This window comes from Condylostylus longicornis, unplaced genomic scaffold, assembly GCF_029603195.1.
Source record: "Condylostylus longicornis isolate FDR11 unplaced genomic scaffold, ASM2960319v2 ptg000044l, whole genome shotgun sequence".
Taxonomy (NCBI): domain Eukaryota; kingdom Metazoa; phylum Arthropoda; class Insecta; order Diptera; family Dolichopodidae; genus Condylostylus; species Condylostylus longicornis.
Window position 1 is genome coordinate 2623967 of NW_026578013.1, and position 25880 is coordinate 2649846.

The window sequence follows — 25880 nt, forward strand, 5'->3', positions numbered from 1 at the left end:
ATATATGATTAGCTTATGTATGTAGTGAACAAATAAAATTTGAAAAAGGGAAAAACTTTTCCATTCTATCTCATAAATTTTAAATGGAAAAGTAACCCGCAACAAAAAAATATTAACAGAAAAGAAAAGAGAAAAAAACGAGTACAAAGTTAAAGATCAAATGAAAGAGGGTGAGAAAATCAAGTAAAAATATAAGATGGAGGTTATAACCGAATTTCAGAATAAAAAAAAAATCTAATAAAAGCTATGGGAAAATATAATTTAATACACTTTGTAATCCAAAACAATGAACTCTGAACGAAAAAAAAAAATAAATAAACTTTCTTTTCAAAATAATCAAATTTTTTTGCCTTCTTAGTTTTTGTTATCCATGATTTGCACGCATACAATTTCATAAAAAGCAAAAGGATTTAAAGCGAGTTGAAATACTCATTTTTCGTATTTTGCTTAAAATTTTTACTTTAAAAAATTTTCCTTTAGATTTATGAGTTGCAGGATTGAAGAGGTTTTGAAAAAAAATTTGCATTCGAAAGAAAAAGTTTTTTAAAAAATCTTTCTTTTCTACTTCACCCACTTTATATTTAAAAAAAAAAATTTTATTTTTAGTTTAGAATTTTTTCAAAAAAAAATTTTTGATAAAGATCTTATGGTTTTGCCACATAAAATGTTAAAATTTAATCAGTCAAAAACAATAAAAACTTGGTATAGATTGTGAATTTCATTGAAAAAAATCAAACCTCAAAAAAAAAAAATAAATTTGAATCAATACCATGGTTTTTAAAATAGCACATTTCCTTTGAAGAATTGAGGAAATTTTTCTTAAAAATAATTTTAAATATTTCAATTATTAAAATTCAAATTTAAATTCAAAATTAAATTTAAAATATTTCAATTAATAAAATATTGCGATTAAAACTATTTAAAAAATTGCATACTTTTAGGATAAAAACAAGAACAATAAAGAGAAGCAGTAATGGTGAAATTCGGCGGCTAATTAGGTGAGTAAAATTAAATTCATTCGACATGTAAATTAATATTGCATAAAAGAGCCAAAACAATCATCATTTGGACTCACAAAAGTGCGACTATCAGATTGCTTAGCAAAATCTTCATTATATGATGAGATAGAAAAAGGAAATAGTGAAAAGTTAGCAAGAGTAAAGTTTATTAGTATGAGAGACACAATAATTTTTATTTGATTAAGTTTGAAAAGAAAAACAAAAATTAGGTAAAACAAAAAAAAAAGAATTAAGCCACAAGACCACTGCTATATAATTCCTAGTCCAATTCCAAATTCCTACAAAGAACAGACCTCAGAGCAACCTTAATAACACCAAGATCAAAACAGAAGGATTTACAATTGACAGCACGAAACATCCTAGTCAATGTCTCATTCGTATCATAATCTGTATCTTGATCCCTTGATCTCTCAAATTCCCTATGCTCGAACAAAATAGGCGAAAAAGCATTCCGCGAAAAAAGTTGATGAATAAATAATAGTCTATCTTCATACGGGGGCAACCTAAGAGGACCAAATGAACTTAAACCATGCAATGCGTAAAGGAGAAATTTGCTCTGATAAGGGACCCAAACCTGACACGTGCTTTCCAACATGCACTTTTACACGAGGGGATTTAGGTACAAATTATCTTGAAGAAAAATTTCATTCTCACAAAGAATTTCCATTTGTGCATAAAATTTCAGTTTTCTATTTTAGAGTGCATAAAAAATTGGCAGAGAAGAACAGAATTAACCTTATTATAAGCACATTTTTACTCAATTTTTTTACAAATGTGCTAAAAAGTTTACAATTTTGTTAATTTTTATTTTTTTGTTAAGCTTCGTATTTGTTTTCTGAATGTACATTGAAAAAATTATAAAAAAAAAAAATATTAACTTATGTTTTGTGTGTTGTTTTCAATTTACTGAATTTGATTAAGAAAAACTTTTCTCAAAAATTGTTTGACTGAAGAAAGTTTTTTTACCATAAATGTATGTATTCGGATCAAGAGGACATAAGAGCACACAATATTATTAAAGTATATATGTAAATGTAATTGTCACAAAAAATATACACTCATACTGGTTTTTGAATCTTTTTTTTCATTTTGAAAGAGAAAGTTGATGAAATTTCGACTGTTTTTTTTAAAATAAACTTCATAAAGGCTTTTACAACAATTAAAATCATTGAAAAACTTTTGAGTTTGTTTTACAATTTTAGAAACAGATCAGATTGAATGAGAATTAGAAAAAATTTAATTTTTCTAATTAATTCGTATTGGCCTGTATATTTTTTTTTATACAAATTTAATGGAAATTTGTTCGTTTAAAAACTTACTTTACCAGATTAAGTTTATGACTTCGAATAAATCAGTTTATTCATTATTATTTCTAAATATACATATCAAAGGGGTTCTTGTAAATTAAAAATAATTAAAATTTCTTAAATTAGATTCCAATATTTATGGAAATCTTTAATTATTGGGTTTCTAAACTTTTTTAATCAAAGAAATATTTCAATTTTGAATAATGATTTAAAAATATTTTCTAAAGTAAAAAAAATCCCTGTTAATTCTTATGAATCTCGTCCATCTCATTTTAACTAAAAAAAATTACAGAGAATTTTCTAAATTAATTAAAATGAGAAAAAAATTTACCAAATTTTCAAAATTACAAATATTTCCTTTAATCTAAAAACAAATTTTGTTAAATCTAAAAATAAATTTCCATCATTAATTTTCTTCCAAATTTTGTTTTTGTAATAAGATTTAAAAGCAAACGAAAAATTTCAAGTATTTCTGATGATAATTTTTTCAATTATAAATTCAATTAAAACTGAAGAAAATTAGAAAAATTTTTATTGAAAGGATGAAAATTTTTTTTTATAAAAGTATGTATTTTGATTTTATTAGGAAAATTCATCATTTTACTGCTCTATTTAACGAAAATAAATTGTTTTACTCAAAGTGATTAATTATGTATTAAAATTTAAATATTTGATTGCTTTACACAAATAATTCTCACCTTATCGTCGAAAAAACAAGGTATAAAATTTTAAAGTAAAATACCACGGGACAAAATATTAAAAGGATAAAATTAATTTTAAAGGTGTATACGAGTATAGGCAAAATTTTTAACACAAAAAAATTATTACTGGCAATTTGTAAAACCTTGAGGATTTGAAATTTTAAATTAATTTCATCGCCGGTCTTTTAAACCGTGTCATTAATATAAGAAATTGTGCATTTATTATAGAGGAATATATAGAGAAACATTGAAAAATGATAGATTTTTTGAATATTTTTGTGTTTTGAATACAAAATAAAATTTTGGAAAAATTCTTGCAAGAAATACGAGTGCAAGTAAAATATAGTCCAGATTTTTGACGGAAAATATTGGAAAATTTTCAAGAAAATTAACAGAAATTTCTTACTGTAACATAGATATAAATACCAGTATTATAAGACGGTTATTTAGATATACCGTTATGTATTTTACTCTACTTTGGGCAGAACTTTTTTCTTTACTTTCAAATCACAGAAACCTGAAATTCTAATCGGTGTTGCATAATTAATAATTACATACTTCATAGTTATGTTCACGAAAACCAAAATTTTTATATTTAGGTTAATATCTCTAAAAATTTATATTTTTAGAAATTTGTTTCTTTTGAAAGCCTTATTAAATTTCAATGAAAGTGAATAACATCCTAATTTTTTATATTTTCCCCTAAAAGTATGCAATTGATGAAATTACAAAATTATGCGGTACAATCGAATACGCTTAATATCACATGAAAAAAACGACCAATAATTTGTGATTTTAAGGGAATTGGGAATTTAAGCGATGCTGGAATAAATTTACGCAATTTGAATGGGCGAGGTTGAAATAAACGAAAATAATTTAGAAATATCGGGGCATAGATAGTTTCAATAGAAATCTCGAACAATGACAAATATAAATCGTAATTAACAGCTATTTCAACGGGTATATTCGAAAAAAATGCTCTAACTGTAAATGTCGTAAATAAGAAATTGCCAACAGTAAATGTCGTAAAGAAAAAGAATTACACTTTTTGTTTAAAAAAAAGTAAAAATTATTCCTCTTTATTTTTTTTTGTAATTTTTTTTTTCCAAATTTTCATTTAAGTAATTTAAATGAGCGAAATTGAGCGAAACTAGGACATTCTGATGTCGAGATTTACGTGATTTTAAGAGAGTAAAATCTATTACCGAATTCAAATATGTGTTTGTAAAAAAGTATTATGAAGATTTTTCTCGTCAAAAATATTATTGTGAATTTAACCGAATTGTGGTATATGAAAGAGGTTTGGTATTGGGCGTGTTTGACTGTACGAGATACGAGTTAAGACTGTACGAATAAAAGATTTCTGCCAAAACATTTTTGCCTTAAAATATTTCAGGGAAATGAGCAACTTTGCAAAGGTTTGGTTTATTTCGAGTTTATAATTTATTACCGAATTTGAATTACAAAATATGAAGAAAATTTATTGAATTCATGGATATTACGACAAATGCTTAAAATTAATCAAAGAATGGGTCGAAATTATTGTTGAACCTTAGTAAATTAAAAATTCAAATTATATCTAGGTTGCCAGACAAGTAAGTTTTTAAGTTAATTACAAAATTAATGAGCTTTCATTAAATCTACATACGTTCCACTAATTTACAAATTTTTCATAAATTCAATTGAAGATTCGTGCGGTTTAGGCTTTCCCTAAAATTTTTTAGTAAAAAAAACTACAATTGTTTTTTTTTTTTTTTGGGTAAACAAATTTGATTTTTGAATATTTTTATAAATAACAATTTATATACCTTAACAATAATTATTCTATTTTAATCAAAAACAAAACTTTTCAAATTATTACCTTAATCCTATTTAAGTGTATATTAAGTAAATTTTTTATAATATAATTTATATAATTAATATAAATAGTAAAAATAAATAAAAATAATTTTTTAATTGAAATTTCAATCAAAATTGCAAAAAGAAATCATCCTTAAACTTAATTTACTAATAATACTCCCAATAAATAAAGATGGCAAGAAACAAAACAAAATGAAAAAAATACAAAATAATAACGATTAAAAAATGATTATAAAACCCAACTCTTATATTTAAATAATTTTTTTTATAACCTAAAAATAAAATTTATATAATAAAATTTTATGCAATTTCCTATTTTATTATGTAGAAATTTACGTAATTAAAGGATGTAAAAATAATAAAAAAAAATTTATGTAAAAACCTAAATAAATGTGCATGTGTGTGTTGATATATATAAAATATGTATATATATATATTTTACGTAAAAAAAAAAAATTAAAAATAATTATGATTATTCATTCATCATTATTATTATTATTATTATTATTTAGTTGTATGTCTTTGCCAGCCAGCTCTTTGAACTTGATTCATCATTTGGCTACGATTTGGTACTTTCTCACTAGTACTCCTTTGTATAAAACTAGGTGTCGCTGACAAACGTTGTTTCGGATTCATTATATTACCAGCCTCATCTGTTACTTTTAACATAACTGTACTATTATTATTACTATTTGGCATACTAAGTCTTTGATCATTATTATTACCACATATATTTATAGCAATATTACTACAACCACCACCACCACTGCTACTACCACCGCCACTAATGCTACCAAGACTTCTTCTTATATTTGGTGAAGATGATGAATCAGATCTACTACAACTTTCATTACTACCAGTTGCATTTGTATTATTTCCAGGACCAACACTAATACAACCACCACCACCACCACCACCTCCATTTGATATTGGTACAATTACTTTAACTTTACCATCAGAATCTAATGTTGTTAGTGTACCAACTTGTGATAATGGTTTTATAAAATGTGTATCATCAAGTATATTTAAATTTTTATCTAAACTCAATCCAATATCATTATTATCTAGTGGACTATTTGAATATGAATTTCTTGATAATGTTCCAATTGGTGATGGTGTTAAATTACCACCTAAACTATTTATTGATGGACAATTTAAAAAATTAAAATTTCCTTGATTATTATTATTATTTTGTGGTGTTGTAGCTGTAGTTGCTAATGGATTTGCAAATAAATATGAATTATGTGGTGAACTATTATTATTATTATTATTGAAATTTTGTTGTTGTATTGTAGCAGCAGCAGCAAATGCAGCTGCAGCAGCTGTATTATTATCTAAATTTAATAATTGTAAACGATTTAATAAATCATGATTCATTTGAAATAGATCTTTTTGTTGTAATGTAGTACCAAGAAGTTGCTGTTGTTGCTGTTGATTTGCTTGTGTTGATATGTCATTTAATTTATTACTAATATTTTGTATTTGACCTAATGTTGGAAATTGAGTTTGTGTTGGTGTTAATGCATTTGAACCAATTTGTTGTTGTTGCTGTTGTGCTTGTGGTGATTGCTGTTGTTGCTGTTGTTGTTGTGCATTTAAATTTTCAAAATTTTGTAAATTTTGTTTTTGTTGATTTAAGCCACTCAATTGAAAACCTAAATTATTTATTTGTTGATTAATTGTGGCTAAATTATTACTAGTGGTTGGTGATAAGAATGCTTGTTGAATTGCTGCTAAAGTGGATGCTTGAGTCTATAAAAATAATTGCAATAAAAAATGAAAAGAAATTTATAAAATTTGAATTTAAAGAATTGCTAAAGTTTTTAAAGCTTTAAAAATTAATTTTAAATTTACAACAAATAGAAAAATTAAAAAAAAAACACTTACCTTAAAAATTAAAAGCAAAAAATCAAAAATATTTTTTTTTTTTATTTTGTTAACACTTATATCATGCGATAAAAACTGAAATTTTTTAAGGACTTCTTGTAAGGATAAAACTTTCTCTTTTTATTTCTTTTTTAATAAATAAAATATTTGCATATTTTTTTATTTTAGAAATGAAAACTAAAACAAAAACAATTTTAAACTTTTTTATTAAATTCTAGTAATTTTCATGCATCTAAAGCGGGACGCTAAGGAACAGCAAACCTTTTTTATTTTGATTGCTTAAAAATTGCAATGGAACTTTGCGTTTTCTAATTTGACAAAAAATTATTTATTGAGGCAATTCCATTTAAATTGTTGGTTGTTAGAGCATTACAATTTATATACTGTTGCAGATGACATACACCGCTGCAAGCAATATTTTATATATTCCTAGATTATTCGGTTTTCAAACGCAAAAATTAACTATTACGATTTTACTTTAATTAATTGATCAGCGTTGAATTCTAAGTCGATTTAATAATGCCTGTCTGTCCGTCCGTTCCAACGATAACTCAAAAACTAATTTAACTAAGATTATTGAATTTTCACAAATGTTTTAAAATAGTAACTGAGTTCCATAACTCAATTTAAAATGAATATGTTCGAGGTACAGGTAGTAGTACTGGTTCGGGTAGCTGCTATACAACTTCAAAATTTACCTGGCTATATCTCAGAAATTATAGGAGCTATAGTAATGAAATTTCGTACAAGCGAATATATTATTAAGGCTGTTATGTTTCATAAAATTTATTGATATTTCTTGACTGTTTGTGTTAGCTGTCATAAGACATTATAAGCTGTTTGTTCATAGCCCAGAAGCTATTAAAGCTACAAAGCTGAAATTTTGAACAAACAAATTTAATGGTGTGTGGCCATCATTTTCGGTAAAACTCTTTTAGATTGTCTGGGTTTATTTGGTAACTACCATATATGTCGAAAATTGTACTAGATGTAAAAAGTAGGAGGTTGTAAAAACTGTATGTCAATTATCTTTGACATTTAAACCATTCATTCGTACGGGTATCACAGACTTGACACGGTCAAGAATATCTATTCTCCTTTTCTTTAATATTAATCAGAAAAGAAAAATTCAACAATGAATTTTGGAATATTTTGGAAAATTAAACGATATAACTTGGAATGAAATTTAACCGCTAAGACTTTCCATATCGAATAATTTTCACTTTAATAAACCCAAGTGGAGCTTTTAATTAAATTCGGTCACGAACATCCTAATGTCAAATTAACACACAAACTCCATTTATTTCGGTAGCTTACCATTATTATTCATTTTAGTTTATTAGACATCATTCAGTATAATTCTTTAATTAAATTGTTTTGAACTTTAAAAATGAAATACCGAACGTCTAACTCTAATTTTTAAAACGAATAAAAATTCTTTAAAAAAGCATTTATAAAATAATTAAAAGTTATTTAATTAAATTTTAAAATAAAAAATCAAATAATTTAAAAGCTAATTTATGTTATAAAAAACAAACAACTTTTTCTTAGAACAATAAAACAAATCATGCAGCAAGGAACAGCATAACCAAAAAATAACAAAAATCAAAACAGCAACAACAATATGGGGAAAACGCGAAAATATAATTGTACGAGTATATAGAGAAAAAAATAAAAACAATAAAACATCAAAAGAACAAGAAAAAACTTTAAGATAGAAGAAAAAAAATTTTTTTTTCGTATTTTTACTCTCTTTAAGACTAACCTGTGGTGCTAAAGCTATATTAGCGGACGTTAAACCAGGTGGATTCTGTTCTGAATAACCACCCATTGAAGCTAAATGTTCAAGAAGTTCACGATTCTGTTGTAAAAGTTGTTGTGTACGTGCCTAAAATAAACAGAAGATTTTAATGTAATTTAAGATAATTAAGTGGTATATAAGGAAAATGGTATAGAAAATTCAAGATGAAAGAGGAAAATGAAAAAAACGTTCTTTGTTACTCTTGTTCGTTACTTATTTTTTATAGAAAAAGTTACCAAAAAATATGTAAACTAAATTTAAAGCGTTTTATTTAATATACCTGTGCTTCAATTCTGGCATTAGTTTCTGACACTAATTGTTCTCTGACTAACATTAATTGAGCTAAAGCTTGTCTTGTTTGCATTGTTTGCTGTTCTAATTGTTCTTTTAATTTCTGTATTTCTTGTGATGTTGGCAGCGGTGATGGCGGCGATTTATCAGTATCATTCTAAAAATATATAACAAGAGTGAAAAATTATTATAAGAAAAATTCATTTTAAATTTTTAAATAAAATAAGAGATTTTTTATTTTGTATAGTATTTTGGTCTTTTATGTTTAATTTATTAAAAAATTTTGTGATTTTGAGGCATACAACTTTTAAGAATTTGCTTTTGTATTAAAAATGATTATAGCTGGTGAATAGTTAGCAAATTGAAAAAAAGCTCAAACGTCATCCTTTTAAAATCAGCTTATTCTTATGGTTCTGTTTTTTTTGCTTAAAATTTTATGAAAGTCTTATAGTAGTCATTCGGAATCTATATAGAGAAGTTCGGTATCTAATATCTTAAATTTTCAAAATTATATGCAAATCCCAACTCCTGATTTATCAACTGTGTTTAAATAATACATTTCGAAGACTAAAATCTAAATTATACAATAATTTTTGAAAATTAATAAAATTTTTCAGTTCGAGTATTTCAAATTCGTGTATCTTATTCTTATTTCTAATTAAAAATTACTCTAATTACTATATTTAAAACGGAGTATTACAATTAAAGTATTTAGAATGAAAGAATCATTTTCATTTAACTGTAGATGTGCGATTGCTTGTTTCAATAGCAAATCACAATAATGCACAATAACAAATATTCAAATAGAATTTTATAATTCAAAAATATTGTAAAAACTTTTCTCGAACACTCTATTTATCTATTTTGTATCGCATTCTATACACAATAAAGAAAATTCGAGAGTAATTATGAATCACGAATTTGAATAAAAATTTAGATATTCTTATTTAACATTAGTTTATATTAAAAAAGAAATTCTTGACATTTTATTGAAAATTGTTTTATGATTGACTATTTGTTTATATTTTTTTCTTTGCTTCATAGACAATTGTAGCAGGCACAGAGTTGACCGTGTCAACTCTGTGATACTCTTTTAATTTTTTAAAATATGATCATATCGTAAATGCTCATAAAATTGAGATTTTCAAGAGTGAGGGTGTAACAAATACCTAGTTTGTGCACAATTTCAGTATCGTAATCCGATTAATTTCTTAGGTAGAAAAAAAATTACTTTTAAAGTTATTTTGTCTTTACCCTCATGCAATTACCCATTGATGAAAGTCATGATTTTATTACAAAATTTTAGCCTATTTTTTTAATCTGAGCGATAGCTTTGATTAGCATTCATATATTATGAAGAAAACATAATTATAAACAACTGGTGAATTGCTTTTGAAAACATTTTATGAATGTAGAGTTTCTTAATTTTTTAAAATAACGAGTCATCCACCGTGTAGTAATATGGCTTAATCAACTCTGAATTCAACGCTGACGGAAAATATACTCACAAAATGTCTATATCTCAGACCACTACTGAATAGCGTTAGCAACAGCATATTAAATTTATAATACCTTATGAACATAAAGTTGGTATGGGTATAAAAATTTGTTAAATATCGAAAATTATATTAGATCTAGTTATGGAAAAAAACTCGAATGTGGGTGTATACGGAAATAAATTTCTGAACCTTTAACGATATGGGAATTCGACATGAATGCAAATATATAATAGGTTATTATTTTAAGTCGACTTTTCTTATTTAAAATTTTGAATTTAGCTGAAGCACATAATACTGAACCTGATATATTCAATATTTCTTTAATTCAATAACAACATACACATGAACTTTGAAAGGATTTAAAATATAAGGAACCCAATGTTTTTGCATTCTATGTAAAAGTGTTGTTTAAATCCAAATATAAAATAATATTTTTTTTATACTTTATTTCTTGTCAATGTTATGGAGTAATGAAAATTGTACCCTCTAATAGTCTAATATTTTCCATTCAATAAGTTCGTATCGATTCTTAACCGAAAATTTTTTGTTAATTTCATTTGAAAATTTTTTAATGTTAATTGCTCTTTAAATTTATTTTTCCTAGAGTTTAATACGGTAAAATTTATTAAAAATGAATGTATTGCAATAATTTCGCAAAAAATGAATTCTTAATATGATTCAATTGCAAAATAATTACTTTGCATACATAAGTATAAATTTATATACAATACATAAGTATACAAATATTACGCGATCTCCCCGATTCGTACATAAATACATGCATATTAAATTTAAATTTAAATTCAATTAATCCAATATTTTCACATCCTCATTATTGTAATTTTATTTTTTAAGAATTTCTTGCGAAAATCCCAGACCTCATTTTTGGGCAAAGTTGTATTTTTTTGCTTACTATTCTGAGAACATGACCTTTTTACCGACCACATTACATACAATAAGGGAGATTATGTAATGGCACCGAATTTCGGATGTCGAGTTTTCGGTGGGAATGCACCTCATAATAGGGAAGCATAAATAAACTATTATTAGAGAGGTATCTGTCTCTGTGTGTGTGTCTGTCTGTCTGTGAGTCAATTTGTCTGACTGTCTGTTTACGCGTGTATTTCAATTTCGGCTGAAACAATTTTGATGAAATTTGATATGTGAGTTTATCTTGGCTATGTCAGACCAGCTTTTGAGAAAAATCAGAGCTCGTGAGTCGGACTTTTTTGCAGGTCGATTTTACAATTACAATCTTGAAATTTAAAATTTATATTCAAGATATTAAAACAATGAACCTATAAGATCGAGAAAGATCAGGGCTCTGAAACCGAAGTGAGAGCCGATTTTATACTTTTTACCATACCTGCGGAAGAAATATTTATGAAGTTATTTGAAAAATAATATTTGATTCTGGTTGTTACCGAAACTAACTGATGAACTGTTCAGGAAATTTGGATTGCATAAAGCGAAAATCTACTAAGGGCCAAATTAACATTTTTCTAGGTACGTTAACTAAAAGCTTACTAGCGTCCTCAAAATTGAAAAGAAGTTTTTAAAAGGCATTTTCGTATTTGTTTTTGTTTTTACGTAATTTATTTGAGTACTCAATAAAATTTTTAATAAAATCAGAGAAATTAAGTGAATTATTCATGTAAATGAAAAGTCATTGCACTTTAATTAAAATTTATATCTTTAATTGAGTCTGCTTTCTTTGTGTGGTTTTCCGTAAATCTGTATAGTCAGAGTAAAGCTAACTCTAGGATACAAGAACGAAAAAAAAAATGTTTTTTTGCTTAACAAATTGTTTTTAATTTTAATTAAAAAAAATTTATTTTAAAGCATTTGTGTCATTTGAAATTATGCAGGCAATTATAATAAGTAACAGGGTATAACAACATGGTAGATATTTTAAAATTTTGATGTATTGAGAAATAATTCAAAATCCAATAAATTAATGATTAATTCATTCTTTCACCTTATAATTTTACTTTTCAGTATTCAAAACTTTAACATAAAAATTTATTCATTCATAAAACATTCCAAGTGAAATGAAATCCGCATTTTATTATACAGTCATAAATTAAAATAAAGTTAAAAAATATTTTCATATAATTTATTATGAAGTTCAATTATTATGAACCCCTTAAATTGAATCATTACCAATTTACGATAAACATGAAATACGATTAAGACATGAAATTTAATTTAAATCATCGAAATGGGTTTGCTTTTCATGGGTTTTGTTTTCCACGGAACGAATACTTAATATCAAAATTTGTTTATTATGATATTAATTTTAAATGTTTTAAAATCAATAAACAAGAAATGAGAACTATATTCATATTTATGAGCTTGTAATGCAACAAAATATTCAGCAAATAAATTTTAAATAAAATATTCCTTGTTTTTGTTTTATTGGAGATTTTACACTTATGCAAATTCATTACACAATATTTTAAAATAAGTTCAAAAACGTACAATTGTAAACAATGATTTTGTTTCTAAAAGAAAAAAGATTATTCGCTTTATAAGCGGAATTACGAATAACAATAAAAATTTTAATGTTAAATTGTTTAAAAGTTAATAAATTTTTCAGAATATTAAGAAATCTGCAATTCATTCGGAATACAATTGAATTCGTGAAATTGGTCATAATCAGAATTTCCACAAAAATTGTTCCATTTGAATTTTTAATTTTTCTCGTAATCGCTTGGAAAAACTAAGGTGATGAATTAATCAGAATAATTTGGAATTATTGTAGATAACTCTATATTTTGTTGAAATTAATAAAATCTAAATAACAGATTTTATAAATTCTACAATATTTTATTGATAGATTCAAGCAATTTTTTTAATAAAATCAGAAGAGGCCCAAAGTCATGATATTCAATATTCAAAGTATAATATTATTTGAAATAAAAATTGTATAATTGATTGGATACCACAAATTTGTAATTTTTTCATATGGTAGCAATGAACGGGAAATATTGGAATCTAATACAATTTCTTATCTACATATAATATTTATACATATAGGCAACGCATACATATACAATATTAAATTTCATCATTTTAATAATAAAAAATCAACTTACACATGGTGATGATTTTCTCGGACTACTATCAGTTCCTGACATTAAATCTAAATGATTTGGTCTTTGTGGGACATTTGATTCTGATTTTCCAGGTCCTTGTTCTAAAAATATAAAAAAAAATTAAAAATATTTGAAATTTTTATGTTTTATTTTATATAAAAATTAAAATTTAAAAGAAAAAAATTAAATTGCAATAAATCGTATAGCGAATATTAAAAGGCAAATATATTAGAAATTCTGAACACGATTCCAAAAATAATTATGATTATTTTAAAATAATTTTCTAAGAGTATAATAATATTATAATTTATAATGTAATAAATTCATAAAACTTAAGTATATTTTGAAAAATTTCTTTTAAAATTTTTATTCCTTAAATTTTTTAGTGATTGTTTTTCATTTGTGTTTCTTACATATTTTTAGTTATTAAATTTGTTTTATTACGAGTATTTTGTTATTAAAATGAATTAAAATTAATTATTGTTGCCAAAAATACAAAAAAAAAAAAGAAATATTACAATCATTTTGGAGATTTTTGTAAAACATTATTATTAGACTTTGCCAAAGCAGACTTGGGAATTGTACGTTTCGCCGCAAATATTTCATTAATTTCAGGACTCCGAATGTAGATGTTTATTAAGTGTTTGCAGGGGAAAATTGTTTTTTGCAACCAGTATTTGAAACAGGGGCAATATATGAATACAGTCATATGAATTAAAACATGCAAACGACTGTTATGAGAAAGTGAACAGCTTTTGTGTATAGTTTCTTATTCCTTGTACATTCTATGTAGTATACTCAAATTTCGGATAAAAAGTTAATTTTTGGTTTTTCATAATTTTCAACAACACAATTTTAAATTTAAATCCTTTAATTTTATAAGATATCAGAATACAACCGAAAATACAAATTAGAATTGCTTCAGAATACAACCGAAATTTATCAAATTTCACTTTCGCTTGGAAGGAAAATCATCAAACCATTTCAATAAGAACACTAGAATTGATTTTTCCAAATTTCAACAATGTAAAAATTATATAAAAAAAAAAAATTATAATAATTGTTTAGTAGTGCTTACATAATTTATGGAATTGAGGAGAAAAACACTTAATTATTTCGAAGTAAATATAAATTAGCTTCTTCGGTCTATAAAATCGGTCGTGTAATTAAGACAATATTATATAAGGTAAATAATTGTGTTGTCGCGTAATATTATTTAAGATCGTATAAAATTTGTATATAAAATCTATAGTAAAGTATATGTAGAATGAAATAGAAAATAAATTGATGACGTACAATTTTTTTTTTACTATAAATTTTGTATACAAATTTAATTTTAAAATTTTTTACAAATTTGACCTCATCATGCAAAATAAATAGCTCACTCCTGGAGCTCGTTTATCGCATAAAAAAAAAATTTTTTTTTTCTTGTTTTGCTTTTCAAAATTTAAGAAAAACGAGAAAAATCATAAAATTTTTCTTTTTTTTTGCTTGTATTTTGCTTTGATTTTCTTGCCGTGCTGGTTACGATGCCATTCTAAATATTGTCTACTATATGACAAAATATTTTTATTTTATATGAAAAAAAAAGAAATATTTCAATTCACATAAAATTAATTTTATTATCATTTTTAGTGGTTTAATTTTTTTGTTGAGGTTTTATTACTTTAAATTACAATTTAATATTATGGTTTTTCATTGAACCAAAAGTTTTTCCTTCTTTCCTTAGTTTTCCTTTTATTGTATAATACATTGTACTATTATGAACATCGTATATGGTTAAATAATAAATGACGCACGTAAATATACCTTAAATACATATACATACATACAGATACATTTTGTATTCGTTTCTATATAATATTGATATATGTATATGAGTTGTATAATGTTCTGTGTTTAATATAAATAGAAATATAGTTAATGACCCATAAATCTTTATTGTGTCATTAAGCTATGCTGTATCATCCATATAGACCCATTTTGTGGGTAATTTATATTATGCATATTGTAATTTAAATATTTTTAATATTATAAACGTTTAAATCTTAAACACAAATTACAACAAATTTGTAAAAATATTATTGTAATTAAATTTTAAAAGATTTAAAAATGAAATCATTTGTTTTAAATATAATTGGTTTCATAAGGATTGTCGAGGAAAAATTAAAAATATCAATTATGTGGAAAATATTATTGTGTAGTTCAGAACAAAAAACAAACTATTTTTTAATGATCTTCGTAAAATGTGCCACAAAATGGCTATACAACATGTGCTTATCTGTAAAAAAACGTGGTAAGTTCTACAATACGACATTTTTATTTAAAAAATCAATTTTCACAAACAACTTAACTTTTGTATTGGAAAATTCCATTGACGTTGAAAATTAGTTCCACGGAAGAAAGAAAATTTTATACCTTTTCCAATTTTTTTTTTATTTATTAGGTTTTGGTTAGGTTTAAATAATTTAAGCACTCATTCTAAATATAATTTAAATATCCATTCCCTTCTAGAAAACAGAATACTTTTTAGGAATTTTCCAAAAGAAAATATTTGAAGAAAAGCCCTTATTCATCCTGTCCGCCCGTCAAACCTTTTAGACACTAATAAATAATTAATTTCGATTAGGCAGTATTTTTTTTCTACCTCAACTTACTCTCAAGTTATCGCCTCTCAAAATTTGTAAAATTCGAATTTTTGGCATCTTATAATTCCGAAACTGTAAGTTTTTCCAAATTTCAATAAATGCAGAAAAATAATGGTAAATGCTGTTGCAATAAAATATATAATTATTTTTCTTAACTCACGCGATTAACATTTAAATACGAGCATTATGTTAACGGCTCTTTCTGATTGAATATATTGCTCATCCTCAACATAAGCAAATTTTTGAAATATATTCGTATATGAATTAAAATAATTTTAATAATGTAGTACATGACTAGATTGCTTTTAAAAGCAGATTTTTCACTTGTTCAACGGAAAAGTGCTACATTACAAACCACTGGCTTGGCCATTTACTCATTATTCATTATATTACGTTACTCAAATTCATATTCATGATTAATTTAGTTTCTGACAATTCTACGAGCTATTAAGATGGAACCAAATAAAAATTTTGGTTTTATTTTAAAAATTACCAAACAAAGATGGTCTAGCTGGTCAGTCCTTTTATATTAATTAAAACGAATTTGGTAAAATTGGCGATTCAAATCTTTAAAGAATTATCCGATTTCCTCACATCGAAAAAGCTTAAATTTGATTTTGAAAAAATTAAATTAATTTTGGCTAGAACTAAGTTAAATTGAGTAAGAGAACCATTTTTGATTTTAAAAACACATTCGTTTCTTACGTAATTAAATTTGAATTTTGTTCTCTAATAATATTTAAAATTTAAAAATATATTTATAAATATTTTTGTTTACTTAAACGATAATAAAAAGGGCAATGGTTTATTTTATTTTCGGAAAACTATACATTTTATACCACATAAAATACATTATAATACACAAACATACACACTTAATGTATTTCCCAATAGAATGATTTATACATTTTCATGTTTATAAGTGTGTCTTATATGTTAAAATTATACCTGTTTGTATGTATATTACATTAATTATTTCTATATGTATTTAAATGTCTAGAAAAATGACGGACAGGGACATCATAAATCATCATAAAAGTGACGGTGATTTTTGCCAATAATTTCATCAGTGAAGACAATTTAACAACTAAAATACAAGAAAAAAAAGCAAAAACTCAAACAATCAAAACCAAATGAAAAAAAAACATGAAAATTTTAATTTTCCAAAATAACAGCAACAAAACACTAAAAAAAAATTTTTTTTTTCCATAATTTCAGAGTGAATAAAATGTTTACATTAATCAATTTGAATAAGAAAATGAAAATTTAACAATCTACAAATAAACTATGCGACTAACAAATAAAAGCAGAGGTGCAGATGGAAAAGTAAAAACACCGGTTAGAAATGGGAAAATTCATCAAAAATTTATTAATGGTTACAATGCTGCGGCTTTCATTAAGAAGAATGTATTAAATTTTAGAATGTTAGGGGCAAAATTTTTATTTCATCGATTCCTTTACTACATGTGCCCTAAAGGTTTTAAAATTACAATAACGCCTTTAATAAATAATTCCAAAAAAGTTGACAATTTCATAGTTTTATACAGTTTCTATAAAAAATATATTAACTGAAACCGTTATATTTATAAACGAAGTGATGTGAAATAAATTTGCATAAGAAGAATTGCAAGAAACAGGAATTTCTTACAGCATCCTTTCTTAATAGTCTAGTTCTACTGTAGTTTTTCCTCAAAATTTTTCTTTAGTAAATTTGCTCATATCAAAGAAATTTCCGACCGAGATTTTTGCTTTAAATGTTCAGTAATGCGTTTACTATCTTAGAAAATTTTCAAATTATGTGACTAAATCTCAATTTCATGATTAACTTGTTATAAGATGAAAGCTGTATAGAGTAATTCAAAATTGGGCAATATTATTTTGACAAATTTTCAATTATTAATTAACAATAATAAATTAAATATTATGAATTCAAAGGTAGTACTTTCACCGCCTCATCTTTTTTCAGGCAGAAAACCTATATTGGAGTTCTTTCCCATTTTAAAAATTTTGGAGATCTCTGATGTAATAGCATTTTATGGTACCCCTTTAAAGAACATTTATGAAGAATTAACATTTCAATATTACACTTAAATTTGTATAACAATAAATTATTATGTATTTGAAACCACCTGCAATATACAAAATATTGTAATATTCAAAGAGTCATGTATTCTTCTCTTTTTGTAATTATAATCCCAATTATAAAACAATCTAAAATTAACAAGACTATTGAAAAATCATTTTTTTGAAAATCATATCAACAAGAATTATTAAAATGTTATCAAAAATATTATAATTGAGAAGATCATTACAAAGAATCGCGATATTTCTCTCTCTTACCATATCAAGGTGTGCATTGACGCAATAAAATTTCGGATTTTATTTTTCTTTTTGTTTCTTTCCTTCGGTCTTTCTCTCTCAATGTATATACACTCCAAAGACACAATTTTTCATGTACATTCATACATACATACACATAATATGAAAATTTTCTTGAACTTTTTTTTTTTTAATTCTCCTACTAGCTATTTTTAAATTTCAAGAATACAAAATTCACGTACGAGAAGAAGAAAAATTATTTTTGTTAAACAGTAATATGGAAAATTATGAAAAAGAAAAATCATAATGATTTTTTTTTTTAAAGTGGAGATTTTTATTTTCCGTAAACATTTAATTATTGTATATAATCGTGGAGAAAATCTTCTATATGAGTAAGTATGTATAGTTGTACGACTGTATGTTTTTATTGCTATTTTTAATGGAAAAATAAACGGTCAATATGTCCGCTACTACTGCAATGCAGACAAAAAAATATCATTTTCTTTTCTTGTTATGATTTTTTTTTTTGTTATTTTTCCTAAAATAATTTTATTAAATATTTATATATATATATATGTATATATATGTATATAATATGTTTATACAAATAATATGTATGTTGTGGGTACATTATGTGCAATATTTATTTATATAAAAGTATACGTAATTACTTTTAAAAGAAATTTTAAAAATATTTACATATTTTAATAAACTCTATAGAGGCACATATATACACTTATGTATAGATATCTAAAATAATAATTAATTCGATTTTCGGGGGTATATATCCTTATTACAGCTTATTATTTTCTAGTTTTAAAAAAAATTAATAGATCGCCTTTATAAATGAATGATGGCATGTGCCGAATTCTGACTTTCCTGCACTATGTAAATTTAATATAACATAAAGCAACAACGATATATAGTATAATGCAACTAAATCACTTAGAAATATTTACAAATTGTTCACATTAATTTGCAAAATTTATGCCCAATAATATAATCATTTCATAACGATTAACCTCTTTGTACTCTTATGAAACCTATAAATTTTGTCAATTTTAAATTTATTACTGATTCTATAATATAGTTCAGGCGTTATACAGTGTTATACGTTATTTTGCCAATAATTTTTTAAAATTTTGTTTTTGGCTTTATTTCCAATACAATAAATTATTTTAATTATTATAATTTTAAATTTATTAACATCAAATCAATAAAATTTTAGTATTTCTTATAATTCTGTTAATTGTGATTTAACAGTTTCAAAATTTGATATTATTCACGTCATTCCGAATAATTATTTATAAATGGTTAAGGTGAGCCGAAAAATCCATGAAAAAATATTATTTAATTTATACTTATAAATTAATTTTATTGGTTGGCCATACACCAATTATTGATTAAAACTCTTAAATTTTCTAATATTCTGCTTGATTGCAAGTTATTGTATTTTTGTTACAGGCCTTTCATATAGTGATTTGATAGATATTCAGTAACTTGTCTAATATTACACATCATTGTAAATGCACATGCGAATAAGATATTTATTCATTTTAAATAGCTAATAAGAATTATTAATAATAACCTGGTGAAATATGCCTTAATTATTTACTTATCGTAAAACAACCAAAAATAATTTTTCTTACTTGCGCTAGAATAATAATGAAAAGTTAAAGACCACTAAATTTATTAAAGATTAATTAAGCGTATAGGAAATAGGCTAGTTTCCCGATTGATTATTTAATACTAATTTTTGCTATTAATAAATTTTTATTCAATATGGGAGGCCAAAACTATTTTCTTGAATAGGATATTTTGTGAAACATTATTCATATGTAACGAATATTGCTGGTTTTCACACAATAATAATGACATTTTTGTAGATTGCGTAATTGCTATTTGAATTTAATACTAATTGAATGGGGTATTACTTCACAAGAACATCTTTCACCACAAAAATAATGCAAAATTAAGGTGAAAAAAAGCATTTAAGTTTGAAATCTCTTCAAAATTAAAAAATATCTACGCAATAACTTTTGAATTTTCATCATTTGCAGGCATATCAATTAATTAACATAGAGTATGGAAAATTTCACAAATTAAGGGCGAATATAAAATATTTAATTTCATGCATAATCAAAGTTAAAACATAAAATTTTTCAATAAAATGGACACTAACTAAAAAAAAACACAAAAAGAACCCAAATTAACATTTACATGGCAACAAATGAATTTTTATTAATTTGATTATTCATTAAGGTCGATCATCCGACCCATTGTATTTCTATCCTTTCAATTATTTAATATCCCTTAGGATTTAAGGTATTTATTCATTATTTTGAATTATAAAAGGTTTTTCTGATTAATTAAATCTTTTTCCCTCTCTTGTTTTGATTTCTTAAAAATTATTTACTTTCCTGTCAGAAAAAAAAAACTCAAATAAACTTCAAGTTAACTTTGATATCAAGTTCATCATTTTACGTTTTTTTTAATTTTTATTTTAAATTCTTTGTTTTTTAATGGTCCAAAGTCGATTATTAAAAAAAATTATTTTGGTGAAGTTTTCAAACAAAGTTTATTGAAAATTAACGAGATGAGGCAAGGTTTTTACCGTGACTTAGGCAAATTAAAAATTTTATTTTTGTGTTTTTTTATTCCTGACGGAGATGAATCGATTATAAAACGAGAAAAACAAAAAGAAAAGGATTTTCTTAAGAATTTAGATAAAGGAGTTTTTGGTTGTTTTGTTCAATTTTCCTCTGGCTTTACACAATTTTTTTCCAAAATTAATTTAACTTTTAAAAAAAAAAATCTTTATTTCAAATTTTTCCGATCAATATAAATTGAAGGACATAAAAGCAAAAACAAAAAAACTTTGATTATTCCATGATGAGTAGAAATCTTAGAAAACTCTGGAAGAATAATGAAGATTTTGTATGGTTTTGGGTTTATTTTAATTTGGCGAGTAAAATAAAAAAAGGTTGCTATTATTCAAAATTGAATACTTTGTCTATTAATTTACAAAGGACCATGTTATTTACCGGTATTTGCATTTTTTTTTCGTTTACTTGTTTTTTATTTTTTCTAAAAATTTTGCTCCCTCACCAGTTAAAGAAATTGAGATACAAGAAAAAACAAAAGTAGTCTGAAAGTTTTGTTTAAAACGAAAACAATATCCCTGGGGACGACTAGGAGGAGAAGGAGGAGACGACTATGAGAAGGATAAGGGTGATAAGGGTGACTATGAGAAGGATAAGGGTGTGATTTTATTTTGAATTGATGAACAATTTTAAAACACACTGAATTATTTTAAGTGAGCATAAGATATTTCAAGGTCTTCTTAGAAATTGTTCTTTTAATTTAATTAACCCAGGATTCGTTTTAATTTTCTTTATTTATTGGATTTAGAAACCATTATAATGTACGGTTTGTGTGGTCTTTATATTTAAGCAATTTCAATTTCAGTTGATCCTTAGTAAGGATCCCTCGTATCTAGAGGTAGATCCGTTGCAATGCCATTTTATTTTATTAATACAAAAAATACTTAAAGACTAACATGTAAGATGCCTTATAAAAATTTACTTTCCCATATGAAATTTTTTCTTTTTTCAAAGTTAAATTTCAGCTGGTTAAAAGATTCCTTTTTCCTATTTACTGCCTTTGCATCGTATGCCAATGACATTAATCAAAATTTCAATAAAGGAAATTGAAAAAAAATGTTAATATTTTCACGTTTTTAATTTGAGAAATTAAAATTGAAAATTATATGAAAATAAAAAAATTCTGTAACTTTAGCTAATAACATCATTGTAAAGCATAATTGGAATGATAAGCTTTGGGGTTAAGTACACACTTTAATAAAAAGGTAAAAATATCATTTTGCATTCTGAAATTTTTGGCAAATAAAAACATAAAACACTTTCTCTTAAAAAATAATATAAAAAAAATTTTCAAATTTTTTTGTATCTCTTAAGCATTATTCTGTGTCCTAAATTGATGGCAAAGGATAATGTAAAAATACTCGTAAAATAAATATTTTGATTTTCATTTTTATACTCGTACGAACGTTCGTTCGATGGGTATACTAAATTTACATTACCGTTTGTAACGCTAAGAAATAATGCTCTGAGATATAGACTCAAGTATATGTTTTTGATCAGCGTCGAATTCTGAGTTGATTAAGCTTTGTCTGTTCGTCCGTCCGTCTCAACGATAACTCAAAAACGAATTGAACTAAGTTCACAAAAATTTTCACAAATGATTTCTTGTAGTAAGTGCCAGTACCCTATTTAAACTAGACAAGATCGGAGTACTGGTTCGGGTAGCTGCCATACAACTTCAAAAGTTATTTGGCTATATCTCAGAAACTATAAAAGCTCTAATAGTGAAATTTCACACAAGCGAATATATTGATAGGCCCGATGTGCTTGATGAAATTCGTTAAAATTGCTTGGCTCTTTCTGGTAGCTGCCATACAACTTCAATAGAAATCTGGCACACACAGTATTTTGAAAAACACATTACTGAAATTTTTCATAGTCAGTCATTGTCTCATAGTCAGTCATTGCATATTTATTCGCACACAGGATAACAAATTCGTACGGGTATCACAGAGATGACAAGGTCAACTCTATTTTTTCTCGTTTTTTTTTTTGTTTTTAAGGATTAAATAATCAAATACGTCATGAAAACGTAATATAAGTAAAAATAATAAATAAAATTATACATTTATTCGTGTATGAGCGAATGTACAGACACAAATACAATTAGAATGTGGGAGCCTGTTACAAGCACAAAACCAAGTCCAAACAAAACGAAAAATTATTTTAACTGATAAGATGTGGTTTTCCAGAGAAAAAATTAAATTTTATAATGACAAACAAGCGAACAAATACAAAAAAAAAAAAATAAAGAAACCATAAAAACCATAAAACAAATAAATGAAAGGATAACTTAACCTTGGTATTAAAATTAAAAACCAAAAAACAAAAAAATTTTTTTTTGAATTATGTAAGTATAACAAAAAGTTAAAATTAAATTGCTTTTAGCAAATAATAAAATTGAAAAGGAAGTAAAGGAAAAGAATTTTAACTTTTGAAATAATTTTTAAAGTTATTGTGGTCATTTTCTTTTGGAATTTAATTTACTTTACATTACTTACGTATTTACTTTATATAGGGTAATTTTCTAGTTTCCGGACACTCACCGGTTTTCGGACACTTTAGTGGTTTTTTTTAAATAATAAGAAAATTTCAAAAGCTCCACCAAAAAGCCAATAACATTTTTGTTTCGTCTCATTATTTTCCGCCATTTTGTAAAATAATATTTTAATAAACTGTACATTATTAGTCTGAAAGTTGTCTTGAAAGTGAGAAGGTTGAGTAGTAAGTGATAAAAGTGCAAATTTTCTAAAAAAAAAATAACAAACAAGTTGACGGAAAAAGTAAGTTTTTAAGTTATTTTTTATAAAATTGTGTGATATTATTATATATTTGTGTTGGAAAAACATTCAATTAACTTTTAAAAGGTTTGTTTTTTTTAAAATGTTAAATATTATTTTTATTATTAATAGTCCGCTTTCTAAAACTAAAAAATTACATGAATTTTAGTTCCCGGACACGATTGTCCGAATACTGAAAAATTACGAAATTTACAATTTGACAAATCTTTATGCATGATAACTTAAATTTGCATATTTTAAAGTTACTTTCAAATTTTTAGCCTTTAAATTCGTAAAAATTCAGTTTTCGGACGCGAAAAAAACAAATATGGCTACTTGTCCGAAAATTAGTATATATGTAACATAGCACTGTTTATTTTCCGGACAACCTCTTTTTACTATGCTAAAGAAACCTATCTACATTAAATTTTTTCGCCGTCTTACCAATTCGTTTTCAACTTCCTCAGCAAAATGAACGAGGACAAAATTAATCAAAAAAATTCAACAAATAGTCAATCGAATTGTGCGAAAGATACCGGAAATAAAACAGGAGCTGCATTTAAAGATATCCGAAATAATAAAATAAGTATTAGAGCCGCAGCAGAAAAATATGGGATACCCCGCTCAACACTGCATGACAAATTGTCCAGATCCTGTTCTCACTAAAGACGAAGAATTACAAATAGCTGAATGGTGTGGAAAACTAAGCAAATGTGGATTCCCACTTAAAGTTGATGATTTGCTTAATACAGTGGAACAAATTTTGAAGCACACTGGACGAGCAAATCCATTCAAAAATGGACGTCCTGGTAGAACATGGCTTCGTGGTTTTTTCAGACGAAATCCAGGGTTATCGTTGAAGGAAGCAGAAAATATCACCAAGGGTCGTGCTGTTGTTACAGAGGAGTATATCAAAAAATGGTTTCAAGATCTTTCAATTTTTCTTGAGAGTATAAGTCAAACTACTTTACTAAATGACCCTAGGCCGATCATAAATGGTGATGAAACGAGCTTCAGCTTGTGCCCAAAAACAGGCAAAGTCATTGCTCCCAAATCATATAAAAATGTATACCAAATACAAACGGGGAACGAAAAGGAAACTTTGACAGTGCTTTTCGTTTGCACAGCTGATGGCAAAGTTCTACCCCCAATGGTAATATTCCCGTACATTAGACCACCAAAAGAAGTTGTTGACAGTGTACCTCAAAACTGGTTTTTGGGACGTACAGGAAGCGGTTGGATGCGTAATGAAACTTTCTTTGAATATGTGGCAAACTGCGTAAATGTTTGGATTGAAAAACAAAATATTCCACGTCCGGTATTGTTTTTTGTTGATGGTCATAAATCTCACTTAACCATGGAGCTTAGCACTTTTTGTGACGAAAATGGTGAATGAAGTAACCAAAGAAACGAGTTAAGGCAGAAAAGATAAAAAATTCTTCTTCTCGAATTGGACTCGAACCAGAAATAATATAGCAAGAAGAAATCAATAATAAAGATAACCAACTTCACTTTGTATTCTTAATTTGTAATAACATTAGTGTATGTATAATAGGCAAAAAGCCATTTATATGTTCTTGTGATTGTGTGTTTCAAATGGACGATTGTATGTGTAGCGATCACATGTAAATAATACTTAGTAATCATGATGATTACTGAATAAAACAATGTGGAGAACAATTTGCCGAAAATTTCTTAATACTTCTGTAGCTCAGTTGCTAAAGTGTCCGTCTCTGACCTCCATCTGCTTAGCATTTGTGTGAAGGATTTTCCATTGTTTTGTTCTAATAAGAAATTAATAAGAATTCATATTGTATTGTTAATTTGTAATAATGTTATGTTTTTTTACTTTTACCTATTTGGCATACTATGTACGAATATTAAATTTTTAAATCGTTTTAATTTTTAAGGCAGCCAATAAAATTTAAATAGCTATTCAATTCAGAAAACTTACATTTTCAAAAATACAAATCCTTTTCGAAAAAAATTCCATTTAAAAAGCACTAC

The 25880-nt window shown here is 25.3% G+C and overlaps 1 protein-coding gene across 1 annotated transcript in view; it reads right to left on the reverse strand.

Annotated features, from left to right (window-relative positions):
- Positions 1–5151: 5151 nt before the first annotated feature.
- The window catches only part of LOC129610473 (putative uncharacterized protein DDB_G0271606), a 32212-nt gene continuing 11483 nt past the window's right edge, over positions 5152–25880 (reverse strand). Inside the window, exons 3-6 of the mRNA XM_055523079.1 lie at positions 13464–13564; positions 8856–9023; positions 8540–8662; positions 5152–6639 (exon numbers count right to left, since the gene is read on the reverse strand). Coding sequence (XP_055379054.1) covers positions 5392–6639; positions 8540–8662; positions 8856–9023; positions 13464–13564 — 1640 coding nt within the window. The 3' untranslated portion in view covers positions 5152–5391. The remainder of the gene's footprint in view (positions 6640–8539; positions 8663–8855; positions 9024–13463; positions 13565–25880) is intronic.